The 21,449-nt window shown below is 27.8% G+C and overlaps 2 protein-coding genes across 2 annotated transcripts in view; one reads left to right on the top strand and one right to left on the bottom strand.

The window, feature by feature from the left end:
• LOC148302588 (C3 and PZP-like alpha-2-macroglobulin domain-containing protein 8) overlaps nucleotides 1-5,558 on the top strand; it is a 102,972-nt gene extending 97,414 nt beyond the window's left edge. Inside the window, exon 20 of the mRNA XM_088271379.1 lies at nucleotides 23-5,558. Within this exon, the coding sequence (XP_088127505.1) occupies nucleotides 23-1,399 (1,377 nt within the window). The 3' untranslated portion in view covers nucleotides 1,400-5,558. The remainder of the gene's footprint in view (nucleotides 1-22) is intronic.
• Nucleotides 5,559-8,470: 2,912 nt separating this feature from the next.
• Nucleotides 8,471-21,449, bottom strand: part of LOC148302587 (uncharacterized) — a 47,927-nt gene continuing 34,948 nt past the window's right edge. Inside the window, exons 3-5 of the mRNA XM_088271381.1 lie at nucleotides 14,986-15,120; nucleotides 11,153-11,201; nucleotides 8,471-10,179 (exon numbers count right to left, since the gene is read on the bottom strand). Of these exons, the coding sequence (XP_088127507.1) occupies nucleotides 10,129-10,179; nucleotides 11,153-11,201; nucleotides 14,986-15,120 (235 nt within the window). The 3' untranslated portion in view covers nucleotides 8,471-10,128. The remainder of the gene's footprint in view (nucleotides 10,180-11,152; nucleotides 11,202-14,985; nucleotides 15,121-21,449) is intronic.

Raw genomic sequence — 21,449 nt, 5'->3', positions numbered from 1 at the left:
CTTTATTTTATCTTATTTCCAGATAAGCTCGTCATGTCCTGTTTGTATCAACTACCAAATCAAATCAAACTATGTTCTGAATTATATAAGACCGGCTTTCGTGACTGTGTATCCAGCAACCAGACCTGATCTGGCTGCCGAGGTATTCTTCCACACTAAAAGTGGAAGTACTCTTCTCAGAGGCATTACTGAAGATGATCTGATAACCTGGTTTGGTACCACTGGAAAGGGAACAACTAACGTTGGACAAATCATACCAGACATTTGTGAATGCGGAAAAATATGCACGAATACCCAAAGAGTGGCGGCTAATTTGCCTGTCATTCCAACAGTTTCTCCCAGTGATGGTGATGGCACACAAGTTTCTTCCAGCGATGGTATTTCTGAAGACGCCATATCAACCACAGAAAAATCAATCGAAGTCGACGTTGAATTGACTATTATAAATAATACTACGAAAGATTCTCCTATTATTATTCCTTCCATTGAAATAATTAAAGAAACAATTGAACTAGCCAAGGCAGATTCGCATAATATTAGTAACGTTATACCAGTTGGAGATGAAATAGTCATTCAACAGAAAGTAACAGAAGTGAGGAAGTCCAATCCTGCAAAAATGCTATTCGACGTTGCTAAGAAACAACCGTATCAAAAGAAACAACCCATGCCACGTAAGAAGGGAACTCTCAAGCATACTTATGGAGAAAACCATGAACTGTTAAAGAAAAATGTTAAAGTTTTACATAATTCCGATACAGCAGTTACAACTCCAGCTTCTGAGATATTAGATCAGACCAAAGATGCGACTGATATGATAAATACCGTCACTACACCAAAAACTGTAGAAGTCATAACGAAGTCAGCAAATAACGAAACTGAAATCTTAAAGATCACTACAAATAAGATAGTTACAACAACAGTCGAAACGGAAGTGGAATCAACTACCCAAACATTGAATAACACGTCAAACTTCGATACGACCGTTGCACCGCAAACTCACGTTGCCAATCCTATGTCGGAATTTCCGAGTTCCTTAGTAAAAAAGAAAGCATCTTTAAAAAATGTGATTTCTAATAATATTGATCATTTGACAAATTCTGTGAGTGATATTGGCCAAAATCTATCAGTACCCACAAAAATCTCGGCTATCCAAATTCCAAAATCTGTCAATAAGGAAAAACAACATTTCCCTTCGATTCCAATATCTGAAACAACTCTCGGCTTAGTTTCCGAAACACCGCCAGCCAATTTGTTAGCCAGCAAAAATGATCAATTATACGTGATAGACAAGAATGCGCTGTGGGTATTATTAGAAGAAGTCGTCAAGAAAGAAATGGACAAAAATCAAGAGAAAATCGAAGCGGAGTCAAGCGCGGCAACAGCCAACCGAAAAGATTAAAAAATAGCTACAAGAAAAACCTTTGAACTTTTGGATTGTGCAAACTAAAATATGTCCGTGTGAGTGGGGAGTAAGTTAAATACTCTTTGATTGTGGGAGTGCGGAAATACTAGAATAATAATTAAAAAGTTGTAATAAACGAAATTGAAAATGGTTAAACTATTTTATAAAACTAATATAGGTATATAATAATATGTATTTTTGCACACAGAGCTAATTTAAATTACTTTCAAATTACACACATAAATTGCATTCCATTCTTTTCAAATTCGTATTTAAAATTAAATAGTAAATATTGTTAAGTAAATGTGAAAATATTGTAAGGAATCTCAGTGATTCCTTAGAGAGAACTTGAAGCAAAGCTCAACTAGATTTTAAAAAAACTCAACTTGTGTAAATCGTCTCTTTAAGTGTGTAAATACAATAAAAAAAAACTAATTGTTAATTGCTATGTGTGTTATTAGAAACATGAGGAGCTGTGTACTGTGTAGAACGCAGAAGTTTTTAAAATAGTGACTTCATATTTTTTTGACTGTTTACATTTTTCTGTGCCAAAAAACTGCGTTATTCTATAGTAATTATATACTATCTACCTTTCCTATTATACTTAACTGCTAGATGTAGTACTCAAAACAACCGCGGCTAATATGATTGTAAACTTTAAATATGAAATGTCGATAAAACTTATTTGTTGTTTACCTTTGCATTCACTCAAAATATTTTGGTTTTCTAATCGGAGTCCAAATTGGCAAAAAACGTATGCAAAATAAATTCATTAACAAGGAATTAAATGTTAACTTTGACTAGTAAATGCCGGGTGGATAATTAATATATGCCGCGTCGAGTTGAAAAAATTACATTTTGTTAAGGGAATGTATTATGTAAATAAAATAGTGTCATCATCTGTGGTGAAAAGATACGGATTATCATAAAAATAATGCTAATGAAATATTATTCAAATTGATAAATATTTCAATTTATACACGGGGTGAATAGAAACAAGAATTAGGTAAAGAAATAATAAAAAATGGAGTTTGTTACGTTTGAATTACAGAACATTCCACCAAGTCGAATGTTAAAATATCAATCGTATTGATGCTATTATTTTGAAAACCAATATTCGTACCGGTTTTTGAAACAGGAAAACAAAACAACAACAAAAAAAACCTTTTCCGTTAAAGCGTTTCTATTCACCACGCTTTTTCTATTCACCCATCGGCGGTAATTTAAATAAATGATTTTATAAATAAAGGTATGCGTTGTTTACCAAAATTATGGTACAAACTACAAAAAATATCCACAAATAAACTCAAAATGTTGTCAAACAACAGTTAAAAGTCAATATATATGGCTTTAACAGGGTAGAATAAAAAAATATAAATTCCTACAAAACAATCCAGAGAGTAGGAATAATAAACGTTTTTGTTCTGCAATATATACACCGATGGAAAATTGCGTACAGCCATGTTTTTACTGCATTTTTTTTTATTATTGCCAAAGATGTATGCTTAAACTTGTCATAGAATACTTTCAACTTTCGAAAGGAAATCATTATTCTTTCGTACAGTCCGATATCGTTCTTGGCCCTAATTTAAGAGAACAGTAATAATTTAAAATATAGGTTCACGATCTTCCGAATGTGCATTAAGGACAGTTATATAAGGACTCACCAGGCAAGACTCCTTCATTTGCGATCGTCTCCTCTAGGCGAATGATTTTAATAACATATTTTACGTCAGGATTATTTTTTCAGTAAAATCTTTCATATTTAATGTTTGAAATCATATTTTTACTAACTGAAAATGTAGAATTTTTTCGTTAGTTAGTTGACTCGCTTGAAGGAATTATGTAATAAATATCGTTAGGTTTCATTGTGTAATCTAAGGCTGTAGTATCTACTAGGAAACCAAGACTAATCTTGTAGAATGACTTAGTAGTGTATCTTGATGAATAATTTGTTAATGCTAATGCCCCAGAACTTCCATCCGATTTTAAAATTTATATCTTAATGTACCTATTCTTAAACTTCCTCTCTTTATATTATATATATATATATATATATCGAATATGTAATGTCTTCGTAGTTCTTTAAAGGATTTGTTGTAGTTAAGTCGTTAGAACTTTTGGAATAAATTGTGTTTTAAAAATTACTAGTCGTAGCGATATTTAAATTATGAATATTCATTGGTTGAAATTTAAAAATATCTTCCAATATTAAACCGCTTCATCGTATTTTTAAACTATGAATTTTATATTATGGTTTTAAATGTTAGTAAAACTCTTTTAAAACAATCTAGTAATTTCATTAAAATTTTCTATCCATCGATAGACTTCAGCATAGTAGAAACACAGTACATTATTTTATGTTTTAAAAATATAAAGACGCCATAAAAAATATTTTTAAATAACATTCAACTGAAATTCATTTTCACCAAATAAGTTCTTCTTATACGTTAACAAATGTTTTTCCTTTTTCTTGGATATACTTTTTTTCTTAATTATACAAATCAATACATTAATTTATTTGGTATTTTTTATTCCAATTTCATTACATTTCATTACGCGAGGGGTATTTCAGACTTATTTTCTTAATTCAATTATTTTCTTTATAAAAAAACATAAAAGATATTTTAACCTGTTTAATCCACTTCAGAATCTTGAGTACAAACTTTATTATGGATAAGCGTTGAAAATTATTCTTGTATCCAAAATCCAAACAATTTGGGATAATTTTTTAATGACGTCATTTACTTTCTCAAACTTAAGTAATATTCTTATAACATAATATAAAGTATAATAATTCTTGTACCCTCATACTTCACATAAAATTCTGTATTTTGAATACATTATTTATGTTTCATAAAAACAATTTATAGATGTCACATGGTTTCATTTTTTTTTTAATTATTTCAAATATGTTTTTAAACTTATTTAATTTTTTTCAACTTAACAATTTTTTTTGTTTTGTTACATTGATATGAGTTTGATTTTCGAAACAATTTTTACAATAATATCCAGAAGCACATTACACCTTAAGTAAATATCTTTTATTAAGTTATTAAGTATTTTTAATGGATATAGTTACGAATATGTATATTCATAAATTAAGAAAAAGTGTAAATAAACCTTTATTATAATTTTCATAAAAGTAGTTTTAAAAGAATTAATTAAGTTTACTAAATTTAATCATATGCATTTAGTTAAATGTGAATAGTTTCAATAAATCGTGCCTAGTAAGTAAGTAATTTTCATATATTTTCGTCATTTTATCAATCTACCTAAAGGTGGACATTTTCGATTTTGTATTTTGATTCTTTGATAAATTCTAGTTGTGAATAAAAATATTATGAACTTTTATTGAATTTGTTTTAAGTCAGGAGTGCCAAATGTCAAAATAAATTTCTCAATTTGCTACATATAATCAAAAAAATTTTTGAATGGCTAACTATTTTAAGCCCATATTTTAAAAAAACTATTTGCATTAATATTGTAAATATATGAAATTCATTTTTTTACTTCATATATTCAATTAATGCTTAAGTAATGTTAAAAAAATAAATACATTTTTGATTAAAGTCGATGGTTTATATATTTTTTACTTTGTTGGATACGTGGTTTAGCAAAAATGTATATTAACATAGTTGTATCTAAATATGTTAGATAATAATGTTATGGATAAGGGTGAAGATAATATATTATGTTAACATGATTCTACACATTTTTTTTAGTCACAGATTAACGCTATTAAATTTTATTATTGTTTTAAAATATTTTTTTCCCATTTTGGATTTTTTCTTAATATTCAATTCGCAAAAAAGCACATAAAACTGTACCTCGTAAATATTTAATAAAATAATATAGAAATCTGACTGACCTAATTCGATTTTTTGAGAGAAAAAAACTCAATATATTTTTTACATACATTCTATTGAACGTATGTAAAATATAGTTTTTTCATACACATTTTCGTCATTTCAGCATCGTGTAAGAATGAACATAATAATTTATTTAAATAATGAATTATAACAACTCTATGGATAATTTTTGAAAAAAATTTTAACCATTGAATATAATTTCAATGCCAGTAGAACTTTCAAATGTTTTATATTAATTTAGATTTATGTTAAACAAAAGATCCTTCATAAATAAAAATATCCCATTTGCCAAAGCACTATATATATATATATATATATATATATATATATATATATATATATATATATATATATATATATATATATATATATATATATATATATATATATATATATATATATATATATATATATATATATATATATATATATATATATATATATATATATATATATATATATATATATATATATATATATATATATATATATATATATATATATATATATATATATATATATATATATATATATATATGTATATGTATATATATATTTATATATATATATATATATATATATATATATATATATATATATATATATATATATATATATATATATATATATATATATATATATATATATATATATATATATGTATATAAATATAAATATATATATATATATATATGTATATATATATATATATATATATATAGATATATATATATATATATATATATATATATATATATATATATATATATATATATATATATATATATATATATATATATATATATATATATATATATATATATATATATATATATATATATATATATATATATCACTAAAGAAAGATCAATGTTGTTGTTATTTTTAGAATCATGTTAGCATAATACTATTTGTATAACAGTACACGCAAAAAATCACGCTAATGAAAATTGCTGAATTTGTAAGTATTAAAAAAAGGATGTGTCAATTGTGAATTAGTAATATTTTTTTTCATAGTTGCAGTCGATATGTTGTACTCTGATCACAAATTGAATATTTTGAATATGGATTATTGATAAAATAATATTATTACTAGTCAATATGGTATTATAAAAGCCCTGCATGTTCTACCAAAATTTAATGGTTTTCAGCACACTTTGTTCCCAAATAACACGAATTATTAAAATATTGTTTTATTTAATTCTAACCCGACCCATTTTATCAAAACTCTTACTCAAAATGAGCGAAACTCTTAAATTAGTATGTTTCGGATAGAAAAATCCCCTGTGGGATTTTTCACGAAACTTATATTAGGTTTGCGTCTTGGATTTACATGAAAATTTATACAAATATTTTACCATAGATGTCGATCCGTTGGGTTTTATACCTCATCAGGAACGTTAAAAAACAATTTCTCTATAAAACTGCCGAATAAGCTGTCGCGAAGCTGACGGGGTCTTCAGTGGCTGATGACTAGATGGAACGAGATCACCCACATGACTTGAGCCATCAGTGTAAGCCATAACTAACCATGAGATATACATTGCATGAGATATACATATGAGATATACATACGAGATATGTAAGTTTTACTCTTCAAATAAGACATTTTACATACCAAATTCGATGACTCACAAATCAAATTGGACTTTTTGTAAAATAAATCGGACGTTATATTGTATTTCATAAAAATTATTTTAAAAATATATTTGATATTAGTCCTACAAATGCCGTCAGTGTGAATACCTACCCACACTTTTTTTATTCTTAAGACTAGCAAATAAGACTAGTTAATCGTAAAAGTTGGCCAGATTGCGCGGCGCGCTGTCACGGCATGTGCGCGCGATGTGTACAAAGTTTTCAGACAAGATTTTCAATTATTCTTTGAATTATGAGTACCTACTAACTTCTTTGTACATATTTTTAAAAATTGTAACTTTTTTATAACATACAATATAACGTCCAATGTGATTTCTTAAATTTCCAATTTGATTTGTTAAAAGTCCAATTTGATTTGTAAGTTTTCCAATTTAGATTGTAAAACCTCCGATTCAAGTGAAGTACATGTAAAGCTAAAAAAACGAACAAGCAGTAAAATTTATATTTTTATCCAAACACCTCTGAAGGATTTTTAATTACAAAAAAGTGTTTTATAGGAAAATATATGTATATGTATACATGTCGCTCACTCCTTTCAAGAACGTCAAAAATCAAAATACTTGATTTTTCAGGAGAACGTTTTAAAAGTTAAAAAATCTAATACAATGTATTTAAAATAAATACCAAGCCACTTATTGAACTTTTTACCGTGAAACAGATCTTTTCAGTAAAACCTGAAGGTTTATTCTCCATTTGAAAAATATTTAGTAGATTTAAAAAAAAATGATTAAACAATACCTTTTCTTTCAATGCAAAAACAACACTTTCTGCCCTGTAGCGGGTAAAGATTAAGTTAAAAATATGCCTCTTTTGTTGGGAAACTACAAAAACATGCACAACTGAAAATTGACGATTTTTTATTTGTGACGTTCTTGAATGGAGTCAGCGATATATCACATGTATATAATATAACACGATGTACTTTCATACCTCTTGATATTGTATTTTCGTTTTCAAACTTTTACATGCATATACTTGTATTAATGACAAATTGAATTCAATATTTTTTTTATGTTTGAATTTCATTCTTACCTTGTGAAGTATCTTAATCCATCTTTGTAGGGTATTGGTAGAGTTTTTGACTATCGTATATGTTACATAAGGTAACGAGTTCAATTTTTAAGGTAGTAAATATTTACTACAATATTTATTCAATTAAACCCTGGATTGTTACCTGAAGTGCTGGACTGATCGCCTTGTCTCTATTTAAATCTTATTCATGATATCACTGGATCAATGGGAAGTAGAATCCAATACACCATTGGGGGAGGATAAGGGTTTGTAGAAGAAGAATGACAAATTGAATTAAAGGAAGATCTTTTTTTTCGAAACTATTTACCTGATTATATTATTTTTCTTATCATTTATATATTTTTAGAGATTTTCATATTGTTATTTGAATTAGATATAATTTTGAATAATAATAAAAGTTTATATCACACTAGAGGATATACCGCCAGATTTATAAAGGAAAGATATCAAGTAGGGATAAGTAGAAAAATAAACATTGAATGATGCTTGCAGTAAATAGTACGTTCATATAATTAGTATACTTTATTCAACGATTTGTAATACATTTTTTATAACATTCTTTCAAATACACATGCATTTCAAAGGTAAAATAATTATATTTTTATCATTTTTAATAAGCTTTAAACTTATTACTTAAATTACAATAACGGTACAAAATAAATATTGTTGTTCGCTCTTTAATTAAAAGTTTAGTTTTAGATAATTCATTTTATGGAAGAGATCTATACAAATATAAATAAAACGGCTCAATATAGGAGCAAAAAAAAAATAATTAGTAAAAAGGAAGAAGTTTTTCATTTTTTTGGCTTATTTTAATTACTTTGGAAAATATGGTTAGAATCGTCCAATTAATAATATTAATAACTGAATTTAAAAATTGACCCATAAATTTTTAAAAAAAGTTTCTGCATAAATCAAAGTTAAGTCATGTTGCGAAGAATATATGCATATGTTAAAAAATACTGAAAATTTGTTGAAGATGAAAATTTTAGTGTAGGCTGATACTGAAGCTTAAATGTTAATAGTATATGTGTATACAACTAGAAAGATATAATAAAATTTATATTTATATGTATATATAGATTTAAACAAATTTCAATCTACGTACCTACTTCAATAAACGTAAAAAATGAAAAATTGCAAATCACTTTCGTGAATATAGAGTTTGACTTTATGCATGTGCTATTTTAAGTAAAATATAATCATTTTTAAAAATTATCGAAGCTTAACCAAATAAATTAAACCAATAAGATGATTTGAATGATTTTATTAAACCTTTTAAAAATCGGGAATTATTTTGAAGTTCCAAAGGAAACACAAATTATGGGTATTTAACAACATGTGATTGGATGAATATAGTCGCTAATGTTACAAAAGCCCACCCCACAAAGAAATTTATTTAGGGATTTTTACGCGTTTGTGTTCCTTTTTAACATATTTGTTAACAAAAGACTGATACAGATATTCAAAAAAGAAAACTATTAAGTAAAAAATGTTACAATATTGAAGAACAACAGTTCATCTTTTCTTTGAATTGCACATTTGTGTTTACAAATAGAAATATGAGGAATGACATAAATAAATCAAGAGTGAAGTGGATAAAAATTCAGAAGATATAATATAATACAATAAATTAAATTATGCTATTTTATTATTTGCTAAGTTATGGATTTTAAAAAATGTGACGTTTGCTTATGAAGAATTTTAATTCTCCATTCATTTTAATATTTATTTATCTTTTTTATTTGGCACGATACATTGAAAACAATAAAAATAAGTAAATCTAAAGATTAGTTGAATTATCTTCGTAACTTTTTAAAAAATATGCTTGGGAAATAAATATTAAAAAAAGAAAAAACATTCTAACTTTAATTTTATTTATTTTTCCATTATTTTCGTTTCCGATAGAATCATAGTCTTCCTATATTTTAAATCTTTACTATGCAATAATAGAGTGGGTCGAAATAAAAATCCAATTTTTCCACATTATTAAGTTATGCTCTTACGTATAATTTAGAGACGCGACTTTAACACTTATAGGACTACTGCTGGCTGGATCTGGGTGAAGTATAGCGAGACTTGAAGGTGTTCCGTGGGCGCTTCCGTCGGTGGTTAGGGGTCGGACTAGCGCTGGGCGCGGGGGGCGGGGCGGGGGAGGGCCGCTCACCTGCGGCGGGGGAAGGCCAGCCAATTCTCCGGGCGGTCAGGCTCCATCTGAAAATTTAAAAAAAATGTACTAAAATACAACAAAGAACTAATTTTTCTTATTTTTTTGACATTCTAATATAGACGAAGACGAATATGGAAGTCTGGGCATTTACGGAGCTTGTCAAAAAAATACCCCCTAGAATTGGAGAAAATCCATATTTGCTAACAAGTTTTTTATCTCTTGATGTTTTTGATCGTTATTATAACACCGCATGTCCGCCTCCGTAGTGTAATGGCCAACACGCTCGGCTACCGTACTGGAGGTCCCGGGTTCGATTCCCAGGGAGGATCAAAAAAATATAAGTGATTTTTTCACTCTAATATTTATTCAATATTACCCTGGACTGGTATCTGAAGCGGAGGGCTGATTACCTTTCCTTCATGTTGATGATCAAGATAACACTGCGTTTATATGATGCAGTGCCCTATGCACCATCGGGGTGCGGATAAGGGTTTGAATAAATTATAGCATAAATGTGGAATTGTGTAAATGGATTTATTTTTATTAATGTAACGTTTTTTTTTTTTATTTTATACTTTTACTAAATGTAAAGCTGTACAATTCCCGAATAAATAAATAAAATAAAATAAAGTATTTGGACACACTCAAAATGTCGTAACTAGTTTTTCTTTCAACGGAATGTGCTCGATGTTTGGAATTACTTGACATTCGTTATACTTTTGTTCTTTGTCAGTTTTCATGGTCTCAAAGTGATCCACCTCCGCGGTTTGAGATTTACCGTATTTACCGGGTTCGATATCCAGGGGGGGACAAATAAATTATGAGTGATTTCACTGTAATATTTATTCAATATTATCCTGGAACGGTACCTGAAACGCAGGAGTGATCACCTTGCCTTCGTGCAAGTATCATTTATCACATAAGATAGCGAGCGTTTGGGGTAGTTTATTCAAAATTCCATAGGGGGTAGTGAGAGAAGGTGAATTATAAGTTATTCATAGTAAGGGATGATCTTACGGGGTTGTCTCGTTCCCAAGCGGCGTGCACACTGGCGCGTTTTCCAAACCTGAAACAACGGAGAATTCAAGAGTTATGCCTGAAATGAAACAGTTACAATAAAGGTCCTAGCAAAAGAAATTAACAGTTAATAATAATTTAGTTAAATAATTCAGGTAAAATAATAAATAGTCAACTATGGAAAAAAAACATCGATGAAACGTTAGTAAAAAAATTAAAGTCAAAGTTTTAAAAGCACAAATCTTTTTGTATTTTTCAAGGAATTCATATACCTCACTATTCATCAGGCACCGCGACATGATATTTATATAATGAGTCAATCATCTCATTTGTTCACAGCTCATAATCTAAACGAATAAGTAACAGTCATTCATACAATCCGGTTGAGACATTCATACAATTCAGACATTTTGTGGTATTTCGAAATAATAGAGATTCATATAAATATAAATTTAAATAAACCCATAATTAAAAATTTGACAGTGACTAAAGCCTTCCCCTCTATTGTCCATATTCTAAAAGTAAAATTTTCATTGTAATTGCGTCAAGAAAGAAAACATAAGCCATTTGCCCTGCATATCTTTACAGAAAGAATATTAAATTGTTTTATTTTCCCACTTGAAGAATTTTTTCGTTAATCCTACTACTTGAATTAATCGCTAGACCTGTTCTGCAAAAATGTATAAAATAAAACACTCGAGTATTAAATCCCCCGATTTAAAAGAATAAGAAAATTTTATAAATCCGAATAAATTTGATGAATTTCATCCAAAAATTAAAATATTTTTACAGTTATTTTTATATCGAAATATTGTAAAATTCCAATAAATATACCATCAACGTTTTAACGCAGGCGATCAACGGGTGCTTCTATAGGATTATTTTAAAGAATTTTAAAAAAATATCCTTTGTTTGTGTATCTGTTTGCCTCCAGAGTGGAAAAGCTACCGCGGTCGGCTACCAAATTGTAGGTACTGGTTCGATTCCCAGGTTGGTCGAAATATATGAAAGTAGTATTTTTAACTCAATTTAAAAAATACATGTATGTCAAAGCACAAACATTATTTACAACAACATTTTTAAAGTTTTTTCAGCTACGGCAGAATGTTCCGTTTGCTCGCGTTAAAGCATTGGCTTTTATTTTTTTTTCAACTAGGTACGCCAAAAGTCGCATGAAACGTGCCTACAATTATAATTTATTTAAACAAAAAAAACCTCAGGGAATTCAGCCCGAGTTCTCAACAGTAATTTAATGAATTAACACCATTTCACACGACGTTAATATACTATTTTTGGCACCGAAACAAAAAAATGAGGATCATTTAAGAAAATTTTAGTTACCTATCCTAAATAGTTATTTCTTACATTAATTGATTCGGCAGTCACTTTGTGGTAAAATCTATGGTGTTTGAAAATGATGCGGAATGCATCGAAACACGTGTCACAGTAGATTTTAAGAAATAGTGGTATTTACTAAGTAAAACATTAATTAAAAATAGTTATTTCTTATTAAATAGTTATTTTATGAAGTATGTCTCAGTTATAAAAATAACCGGTTATTTAAAAAAAATAATGAAATAGTATTAAACTAGGTTTAGAAATCTATACCTCTTGATCTCATATTATTTTATCGACTGGATGTCGTTATTAACACTTACTTGCACATTTAGTTTCATAATGTATTAATCATAAGAGAATCCTGTCACTTGAAATACGAGCTTGGCTTTGTATCTATTTGATACGTTCTATTTACTTTTTTAGTTGTCATTGTTATATAAAAATGATTACGTTTTCAGGATGAATATATTAGAAAACAATGAAGAGCATTAAATATTATATACATTTATGAGTAAACATGGTGATAGAAAATACAATACAATTCATTTATACAGTGATGGAATATCGGTTATAGTAAATCTATTATAGACAACTCTAAAAAGCATGCTGTAAAAGATACACTTTGGAGGGCATGCATAAAAATAAACATTCATTTTATACGTCTACCATGCACAGTTGGAATACTGTCAAAATAAAATGTTGTTGGGTAAAATCTCTATGTGAAAATTTTCTGAAATAATAAGATAACAGGATCAACAAAGTGAGTTTTTAAGAAAATACACAAATTTTAGAAAGGATTTTCAATTTTATAGTTTTTATATTATTTTTTGACATCTCATCAAAGATGAAGAAGAATATGGAAGTCTGGGCATTTACGGGGCTTACGACCGTCATAGGCTGGTTTGAGTGATCACTTTACACACGTGTAACATTCACCAATTCTACCCATTATTGACAACCACACTACTCAAATTCTTGGAAGTTCTATATATATGAACCAATTTAGAAACCTTGTTCATGAATCACTAAAACTTCACTAGAGACATCTATTGGTGAGATGTAAAGAAGCTTTTTATTAAGCAGAAACTCTTATATTAGTATGTGAGATCCGAATCCCGGATTATAATCACACACATGAGAAACGCCAGAAAATACAATTTTCATTTTTATTATTAAGCTTATAATTTGACCAGATAATTTATTTACAACATTTTGAGTGTGTCCAAATACTTGTTCACAAAATCTGGATTATCTCCAATTACAGGAGTTATTTTCATATTATTTTTTGACATCTCATCAAAGATGAAGAAGAATATGGAAGTCTGGGCATTTACGGGGCTTACGACCGTCATAGGCTGGTTTGAGTGATCACTTTACACACGTGTAACATTCACCAATTCTACCCATTATTGACAACCACACTACTCAAATTCTTGGAAGTTCTATATATATGAACCAATTTAGAAACCTTGTTCATGAATCACTAAAACTTCACTAGAGACATCTATTGGTGAGATGTAAAGAAGCTTTTTATTAAGCAGAAACTCTTATATTAGTATGTGAGATCCGAATCCCGGATTATAATCATATAAAGTTTATTTAGAAATAAAGTAACTTTTATTATTTAAATACTTTAAATCGTTTATTCTTTTGATTCGAAAACAATCAAATAAGTCATATTGAATGTAATAGTTTCGATATATGTATTCCCATGTAATTAAGCTGTAAATTATATATATATTACATGTCTCAATAGAGGCAATACATTTTTAAGTCACTTTCGACCAAAGCTCTGAGTATTCTCAAAGCTTAGGGCCCTTTCGCCCATTTCAACAGGAATCAAGGTGACCTTATGGCCAATATCACGTGACATAAATAAATAAATTCAATATAAAACTAAATTTAAAGCACAAAAGTTTTTTTTTTGAATAACCGATTTCGACATAAAGATAGACAATTGTAGGGAAACGTTTTTTCTATAAATTCCAGTCACGAATTGTAAGATAATTTTAAAAATACATACGTGTTTATTTAAATATGTTTAAATATATTTTATTAGAGACGAAATAAAAGTGGGGATGACTTACAACATTTAACATTATATATATATATATATATATATTATATATATATATATATATATATATATATATATATATATATATATATATATATATATATATATATATATATATATATATATATATATATATATATATATATATATATATATATATATATATATATATATATATATATATATATATATATATATATATATATATATATATACATATATATATATAACGAAGGGATTGGGTAAGGAGTAGTTACCGTTGATCGGAAATAGAACGACAATTCAATATTTACAATACGATATATTTTATCAATTGGTTTTGGATGGAGAATTTTCTGTTAATCTTCATGTATAAATATTTTTTGTAAAGTACGCCGTGCAAATTCCGATCAGCGATGGTAATGGTGATTGCGTCTACCTTGGCCTCGTCTGGTGGGCGTAATACTTGTCGAGCGAGTGCAGTTGCAGCAAGCGGACCGCTCTCGCCAGGTTGGGGGAGTCGTCGGGCGCCTCGGGCGCCGGCGCCGCGGCCGCCACCTCGCTCCGGGCCTGCCTGACACACCCACACCACCAAGTCAACACCAGAACTAGCTAACTAACTGCGCACTGCGCACATTGGATACTGCATTCTGCATTTTGCATTCTCGCGCATCTGTCATATTATGCACACCGCGGGGTCTCATGCAATTAATATAAATTTAAGCAAAAAAAATTAAAAAATTCCAATCATAAAGTTGGTTAGACTTTGAAACTCAAATATTCATACCACAACTATAAAGTTTATTTCCACTTTAATTTTATTTGACCAGACTGATGTCAGTAACGATGAAATCCGGTCACTGGTAAAATAAAATAAAATTGGATATGAACTATATACTTGTTGTTTCATTATATTTTGACTACATGGTTGTCGTTTTATGTATAATTTTATTAAATGCAGGTTCAAAAAGAAATGTTAGCACACTTTAATGAAAAACATAAAAGCACTGCAATAAAGAACTATCACTGAAACACGGTAAATTATCATAATTTTCCGATCCAATTGAAAGAAATAATTCTCGAAGTACATTGAAAATAATGTTCAAATTATTTTATAAGATGACTCATAATACGTGGATAAAGTGGAAAAAGGTAATATGTATATGTTAATTTTTTGACATTTTTTTAAATGGAAATTTGTTTAAAAAAAAATAAAAATCTGTTTGAATGATATTATATGTAAAAAATCAATCGATAGTTAACTTTATTTTAATTTAATTTTATTTATATCTAAATTAACAGTCATAACAAAAATTACAAGTAGTATTTAAAATAATATGAATATTGTCTAAAATTGAAATGTTTATGAATATGTGAATATGACGTTTGAACTGTACTACATAAACGTACTTATTTATATATATATATATATATATATATATATATATATATATATATATATATATAAATATTTTATATATATATATATATATATATATATATATATATATATATATATATATATATATATATATATATATATATATATATATATATATATATATATATATATATATATATATATATATATATTTATATATATATTTATATATATATAAATATATGTATATATATATAAATATAATTATTTAAAAAAAAAATTAAAACAAGCCATAGAAACTATAAAATGCACTAAGCAATGCAAAAATCCAGAATTCGTTGAGAATGTGAAAAATATGAAGTGCACTATTTTTATGACGTCAAAATTTAAATATTCTCAGGTAATTAAGAACTTAATTGTTATGAACATGCCGCATTCTTAAATAAACATGACACAAAAAAAAATTAAATCCTCAAAAATTTATTAAAAATAAAATAATTACTTCTTAAAAGTACTGCATTAATTTTTGTGTTACTTATTAATTAAGTTATTTATGAGACAAATATGAGTAAAAATAAATGTGGCGAGTATATATGATGAGATACATGATTGAAAAACAGGTAAAGATTAATTGCAAAGACAGATTGGTGTGGCGTTCTATTCTCTCTGCCAACCCCTGCGGAGAAACGGCGTGGTGATTAGTTGATTATTAATTGGTTAGTTATAAACAAAACCATATTTCAAACTGACGTTTCTTGAATGAACAAAAGCATAGAGAAAATGCAAGAAATATAGATTTATTTTTAAATATTCTTATTCTACAAATGGCATGTGGCTTTAGAAACGAATCAGCAGGATATTAAATGTAAATATTTTCATGTTCTCTATATTACATGCTTTAGATCTTGATACTTTTTTGCGAGTTTAAATTTAATAAGTTTTAAATTTTAAACAGATTGAAGTTTAAAATAAAAACACTTTCCTTATCATCCATTGTTTATTTTGTGTAACACCACTTTTTTTAAATTACTAAAAAAGTGGTATTACACAAAGTAAATAAATGTTTGGTTACCATACCACAAAGTTATCAATGCTTTAAATATATAAAATAGATTGTATTTAGCTATAGTAAAAAGTAAACAGGTTTTATACATTAAGATTAAAAAATCAAGTAATAATCAAACTTTACAGTCGATTTTTTTATACAAATTTTTTCCTCGATATAGCAAAGAAAATAGAAAATAACAGACAAAAATAACTTATCTTCTAGATGTAATATTTGTCAACAATTTTTTAGCAAAAACTCGAATGTTCGAGTCTTTGTTTAACATTTGCTATGAAAATTTTGGAAAAGAAGGTGTTTATCCTAAATTGGCACGTAATGTTTTTATGGTGAAAATACAAAGTTTGTGAAAGGGTAAGGTGAAAGAAGCCTTAAGTTTTAAAACGTCACGTCTCCAATCGCACAATTGTTATTTTTGAGCTTTTCTGGAAATCGAAAATAAACCAAAATCTTAAATTTTACTGCTAAAAAATTAGAAAAAATAGGTATAGAAAAACATGCTGCCTACAGCGAACGAAATTTCAATATCGGTACCAAATAGTAAGGACATGATTTTTGTAATCTGGGATTTTACAAAATCGTTCAAAATTCTCTTAAAATGCCTCAAATACAAATGTCAAGGCTATCTCAACGTAGTTCTTTCATATATGTATATTTCATTTACCATAATCATTTTTTTCTTTCATTAAACCTATATCCGCACCTAATGGTGCATAATGCACTGTATCATATAGATGCAGTGCTTTCTTGATCGTTTATTAGACAAAGTCAAGGTGATCAGTCTTGCGCTTTAGGAGCCTGTTGTTTCAATATGTATTATTTTAAGTAAATATTATAGTAAAAATCACAAATATTTATTTTGACCTCCCTTCCCCTGCGAATCGAGCCCAGGATCTTCAGCTCGGTTGACAAACATGTTAACCACTACGGAGGCGTATTATATTTCATGTTGAATGAGTATTTAGTTCCAATATTTATTAAATTAGGTCAACAACAATAAAAAAAGTGTACAAAAAATATATCGAGAATAAAATTTCTGTTGTTCATAATTTATAATTAATTTAGCTTAAAATAAAATGCAATTAGGAGCATTTACCAAAAATTCTTCCCCGGTAAAAATGATATATAAATTATAATCAAAATGTGTTTTTATCTGTTAATTAACCAAGATAAATAATGAAAGAAATTGGTGTAAAAATATGTAAACCAGTGATGAGCGATCGAATCCGAAAAAATAACAACTTCTTTAAAAGAAGTCGTTACTTAATTCGGTTTTTGCACTCGATTCCTTAAAACCAATCAATGTACAAATTTGGTTGCGTATTGTGTGAGTCTCGCCCCTGATATATTTGATAATTTTACATTGAAAATATAAATAAGATAGAAATAAATATTAACTGAGAAAAGGTAACGAATACCATCCTAATCGAGTAACTGAATGAGTAACTGTTAAGCACATCTCTAATTGTATACCCTGCAGGGAATAAAATCCCTTAAGAGGTAGATACATAGTGCGTCATAATATATTTTTCTTTTGATTAATTAATGAAGAAAAATGTTGACAGTTTTATCCGAAGGTATTAAGGTAGGTACTCATTTAACAAATTTAAGGTAAAACAAAAAAAATCGTCGCTTTTCAAATGATTTTGTTCGTTCATACAACGTCACTAATGTTAGACGGCTGTTTGTTTTGTTGTTTTTAGTAAAAAAATATTTTTTTCTAATTAAAAAAAATCTGTTTTTTTTCCGATAAATATTGATAATTTATGTCACAACAGATCATCAAAGCAAGACATGGCGGGAATACGTTTTATGCCATTTATTATTTCATCATTTTTTTCACTTTTATCAAATAGACCCAAATATTGAAGTTTTGCTATAGTCAAATTTTTACCATATGTATTTTACCATGAATATAATAAACGAAATTCAACGGATCACTTGTTTAGTGTAAATATTATATTGATTATTGATAACACCTGCAATCTATGAATGGGCAAATGGTATAAATAATCTTTGTCTATAATAGAACTATTGAATTTCTGTCTGTTTAAGGGCGTAGAGTGTAAAATTAGAAATAATATATAATACAATTAACGCAACGAGTATCTGTTATAATATGTTAATCCTGATCAATCAGACATCGCGAGATGTCATTGTACGTTGTCTTAAATTAGATATTGACGACATTGATTTGCGAAACTTTGAGAACTGAGAACTGATGTTATTTTAAGACAAATATTTAGTTATTTTAGGAAATTTGTCTAGGTTATTAGGTGTCATTAAACAGACATGGTGAGTCATCTTTATAAATATATATAAATAAAGTTCTCAATACTTAAGAATAAAATATTATTAGCAATTTAAATCAACAGATTGTTTACGGCGTACAGACTTGTCTTGCGACGGACTGCATATTTTTGGGCATTTTGGCTACCTTCATCTTTATAAACGGAAATCAAGTCTTAAAAGTCTTAAACGAGTATGTCATGTTTTCTTTGCTGTGTTACGGAGAGGTGTCACTTATCACTTATACAAAAAAAATCATCGATTCTTTTTTATCATCATTATTTCTATGCGATATAAAATCGGCCGCGTCAAACAATATTTCTTAAACAAATTTCACAGTTACCAATGTGTTAACTAATCGATCTCTTGTAATCAGATATAATCAATATGTTATTAGATTTAAACGGATGTGGACTAATCATGTTTACGGATAACTTATAAGCGCATTTATATGATCGCACATACGTGCAGGACAAATCTGTGTGTGCCGATTGTATTAAACTGATAAAATCTATTGATAAACAGTATTCCAGTCACAACATTTCAAGTTGATATCTCTGTTGACATATTTTGTTGCAAAATCAGTTGCAATCGGTAGCAACAGCTGTTGTACTAAACCTTATATTACGTTTTCACAATATGGTACTCATAAAAACCAACATAAACTTACCATGGTACAAGCATTTTTCCCAAACTTATGCATGCTTCTAAACATTTTAAACTTTTCCTAAGATTATTACCATAAAAGGTAAGGATTAAGTCTATATATATATTTTTATATATATATATATATATATATATATATATATATATATATATATATATATATATATATATATATATATATATATATATATATATATATATATATATATATATATATATATATATATATATATATATATATATATATATATATATATATATATATATATATATATATATATATATATATATATATATATATATATATATATATATATATATATATATATATATATATATATATATATATTTATATTTATACACCTACAAATATGTGTGTCTGCGTGTGTGTCTGTGAAGTGGACTTCTCAAGAGTATACAACTTTTTAAACTTGTAAGTTTACCAGATTAATTTTAATTTTACCTGAAAAATGTCCTGTAATGAACAATACACGACTCTACTTTATCAATGACAATGAAACGATGCAGGGAAGCGTATTTTTAAAATGAATGTAAAGTGACATGTGTTCCCGGATATATGTTATATAACATTATGCTTAATTACTTCAGTTAGCCCGTATTAATATTATTAATTGCCGCAGACTTAATTCTAATGGTAGAATTTTACATACTCGTAAGATGTAACAAAAATTTATTTGGGTGTTGTAAGCACGAGTTAGGGAAATACTGGGTTTTACCATAATAATATAACCATAATTTTTTATTTGTTTAAAAATTTTCATGTGGAAATGATTTCCTAGAATCCTTTTATCCGATTTTTTTAACCATGTTTAATTTGACAAATATTTAAAGGAAGATGTAACGCTACTTTACATATACACACATTTATTAGGTATGTATACTTTTATGATAATAGAGCATATGTAATAAAGGATTTTTCAAAACTATCTTATCCGATATTATATCGAGCAAAATAAAAATAAAGAAGATATGTAAAACCGATTGCCACATATAGGATAGAGACCGAAGCAAACACAGCGAGAACCAAATATCTTCTAAGAACTTCATAAATTAGGACATTGAGTTGCATAACTGGAAACATAACTGGAAAGGAACATGGAAATTCAGAAATCATGTAGTACGGAGGATATAGTCAGATAAGGAAGACAGCGAAGACGATTCTGGAATGCTCATGTCAATAGAATGCAAGAAAATAGACTGGCCCGAGTTGCTCTTCGACCACCTGGAAGACCTCCAAAGCGATGGCGTGACAGCTGGCACTCCACGTTACAAGAGAAGGATAAAAATAGGATATCCTTTCTGTAATCAGTCTCCTTCAGTTCCGATTCTCCTCGAAGAAACGACATTCACCAGCTCGCTAAATTGGTGACCCCGATGTATTAATTAATCACTTCATCACTGGGACGGAGAAATATTTACTTATCTCCGTGCAATATACTCGGTGTAAAAATAACATCTAATCGATATTACAGTACTAGATCAG

Source organism: Brachycentrus maculatus, unplaced genomic scaffold (genome assembly GCF_059751285.1).
Source record: "Brachycentrus maculatus isolate JH-2025_06_01 unplaced genomic scaffold, ASM5975128v1 h1tg000439l, whole genome shotgun sequence".
In the NCBI taxonomy this organism is placed as follows: domain Eukaryota; kingdom Metazoa; phylum Arthropoda; class Insecta; order Trichoptera; family Brachycentridae; genus Brachycentrus; species Brachycentrus maculatus.
Note: the sequence above shows the minus strand (reverse complement) of the source record. Positions and strands in the feature narration are given on the sequence as shown.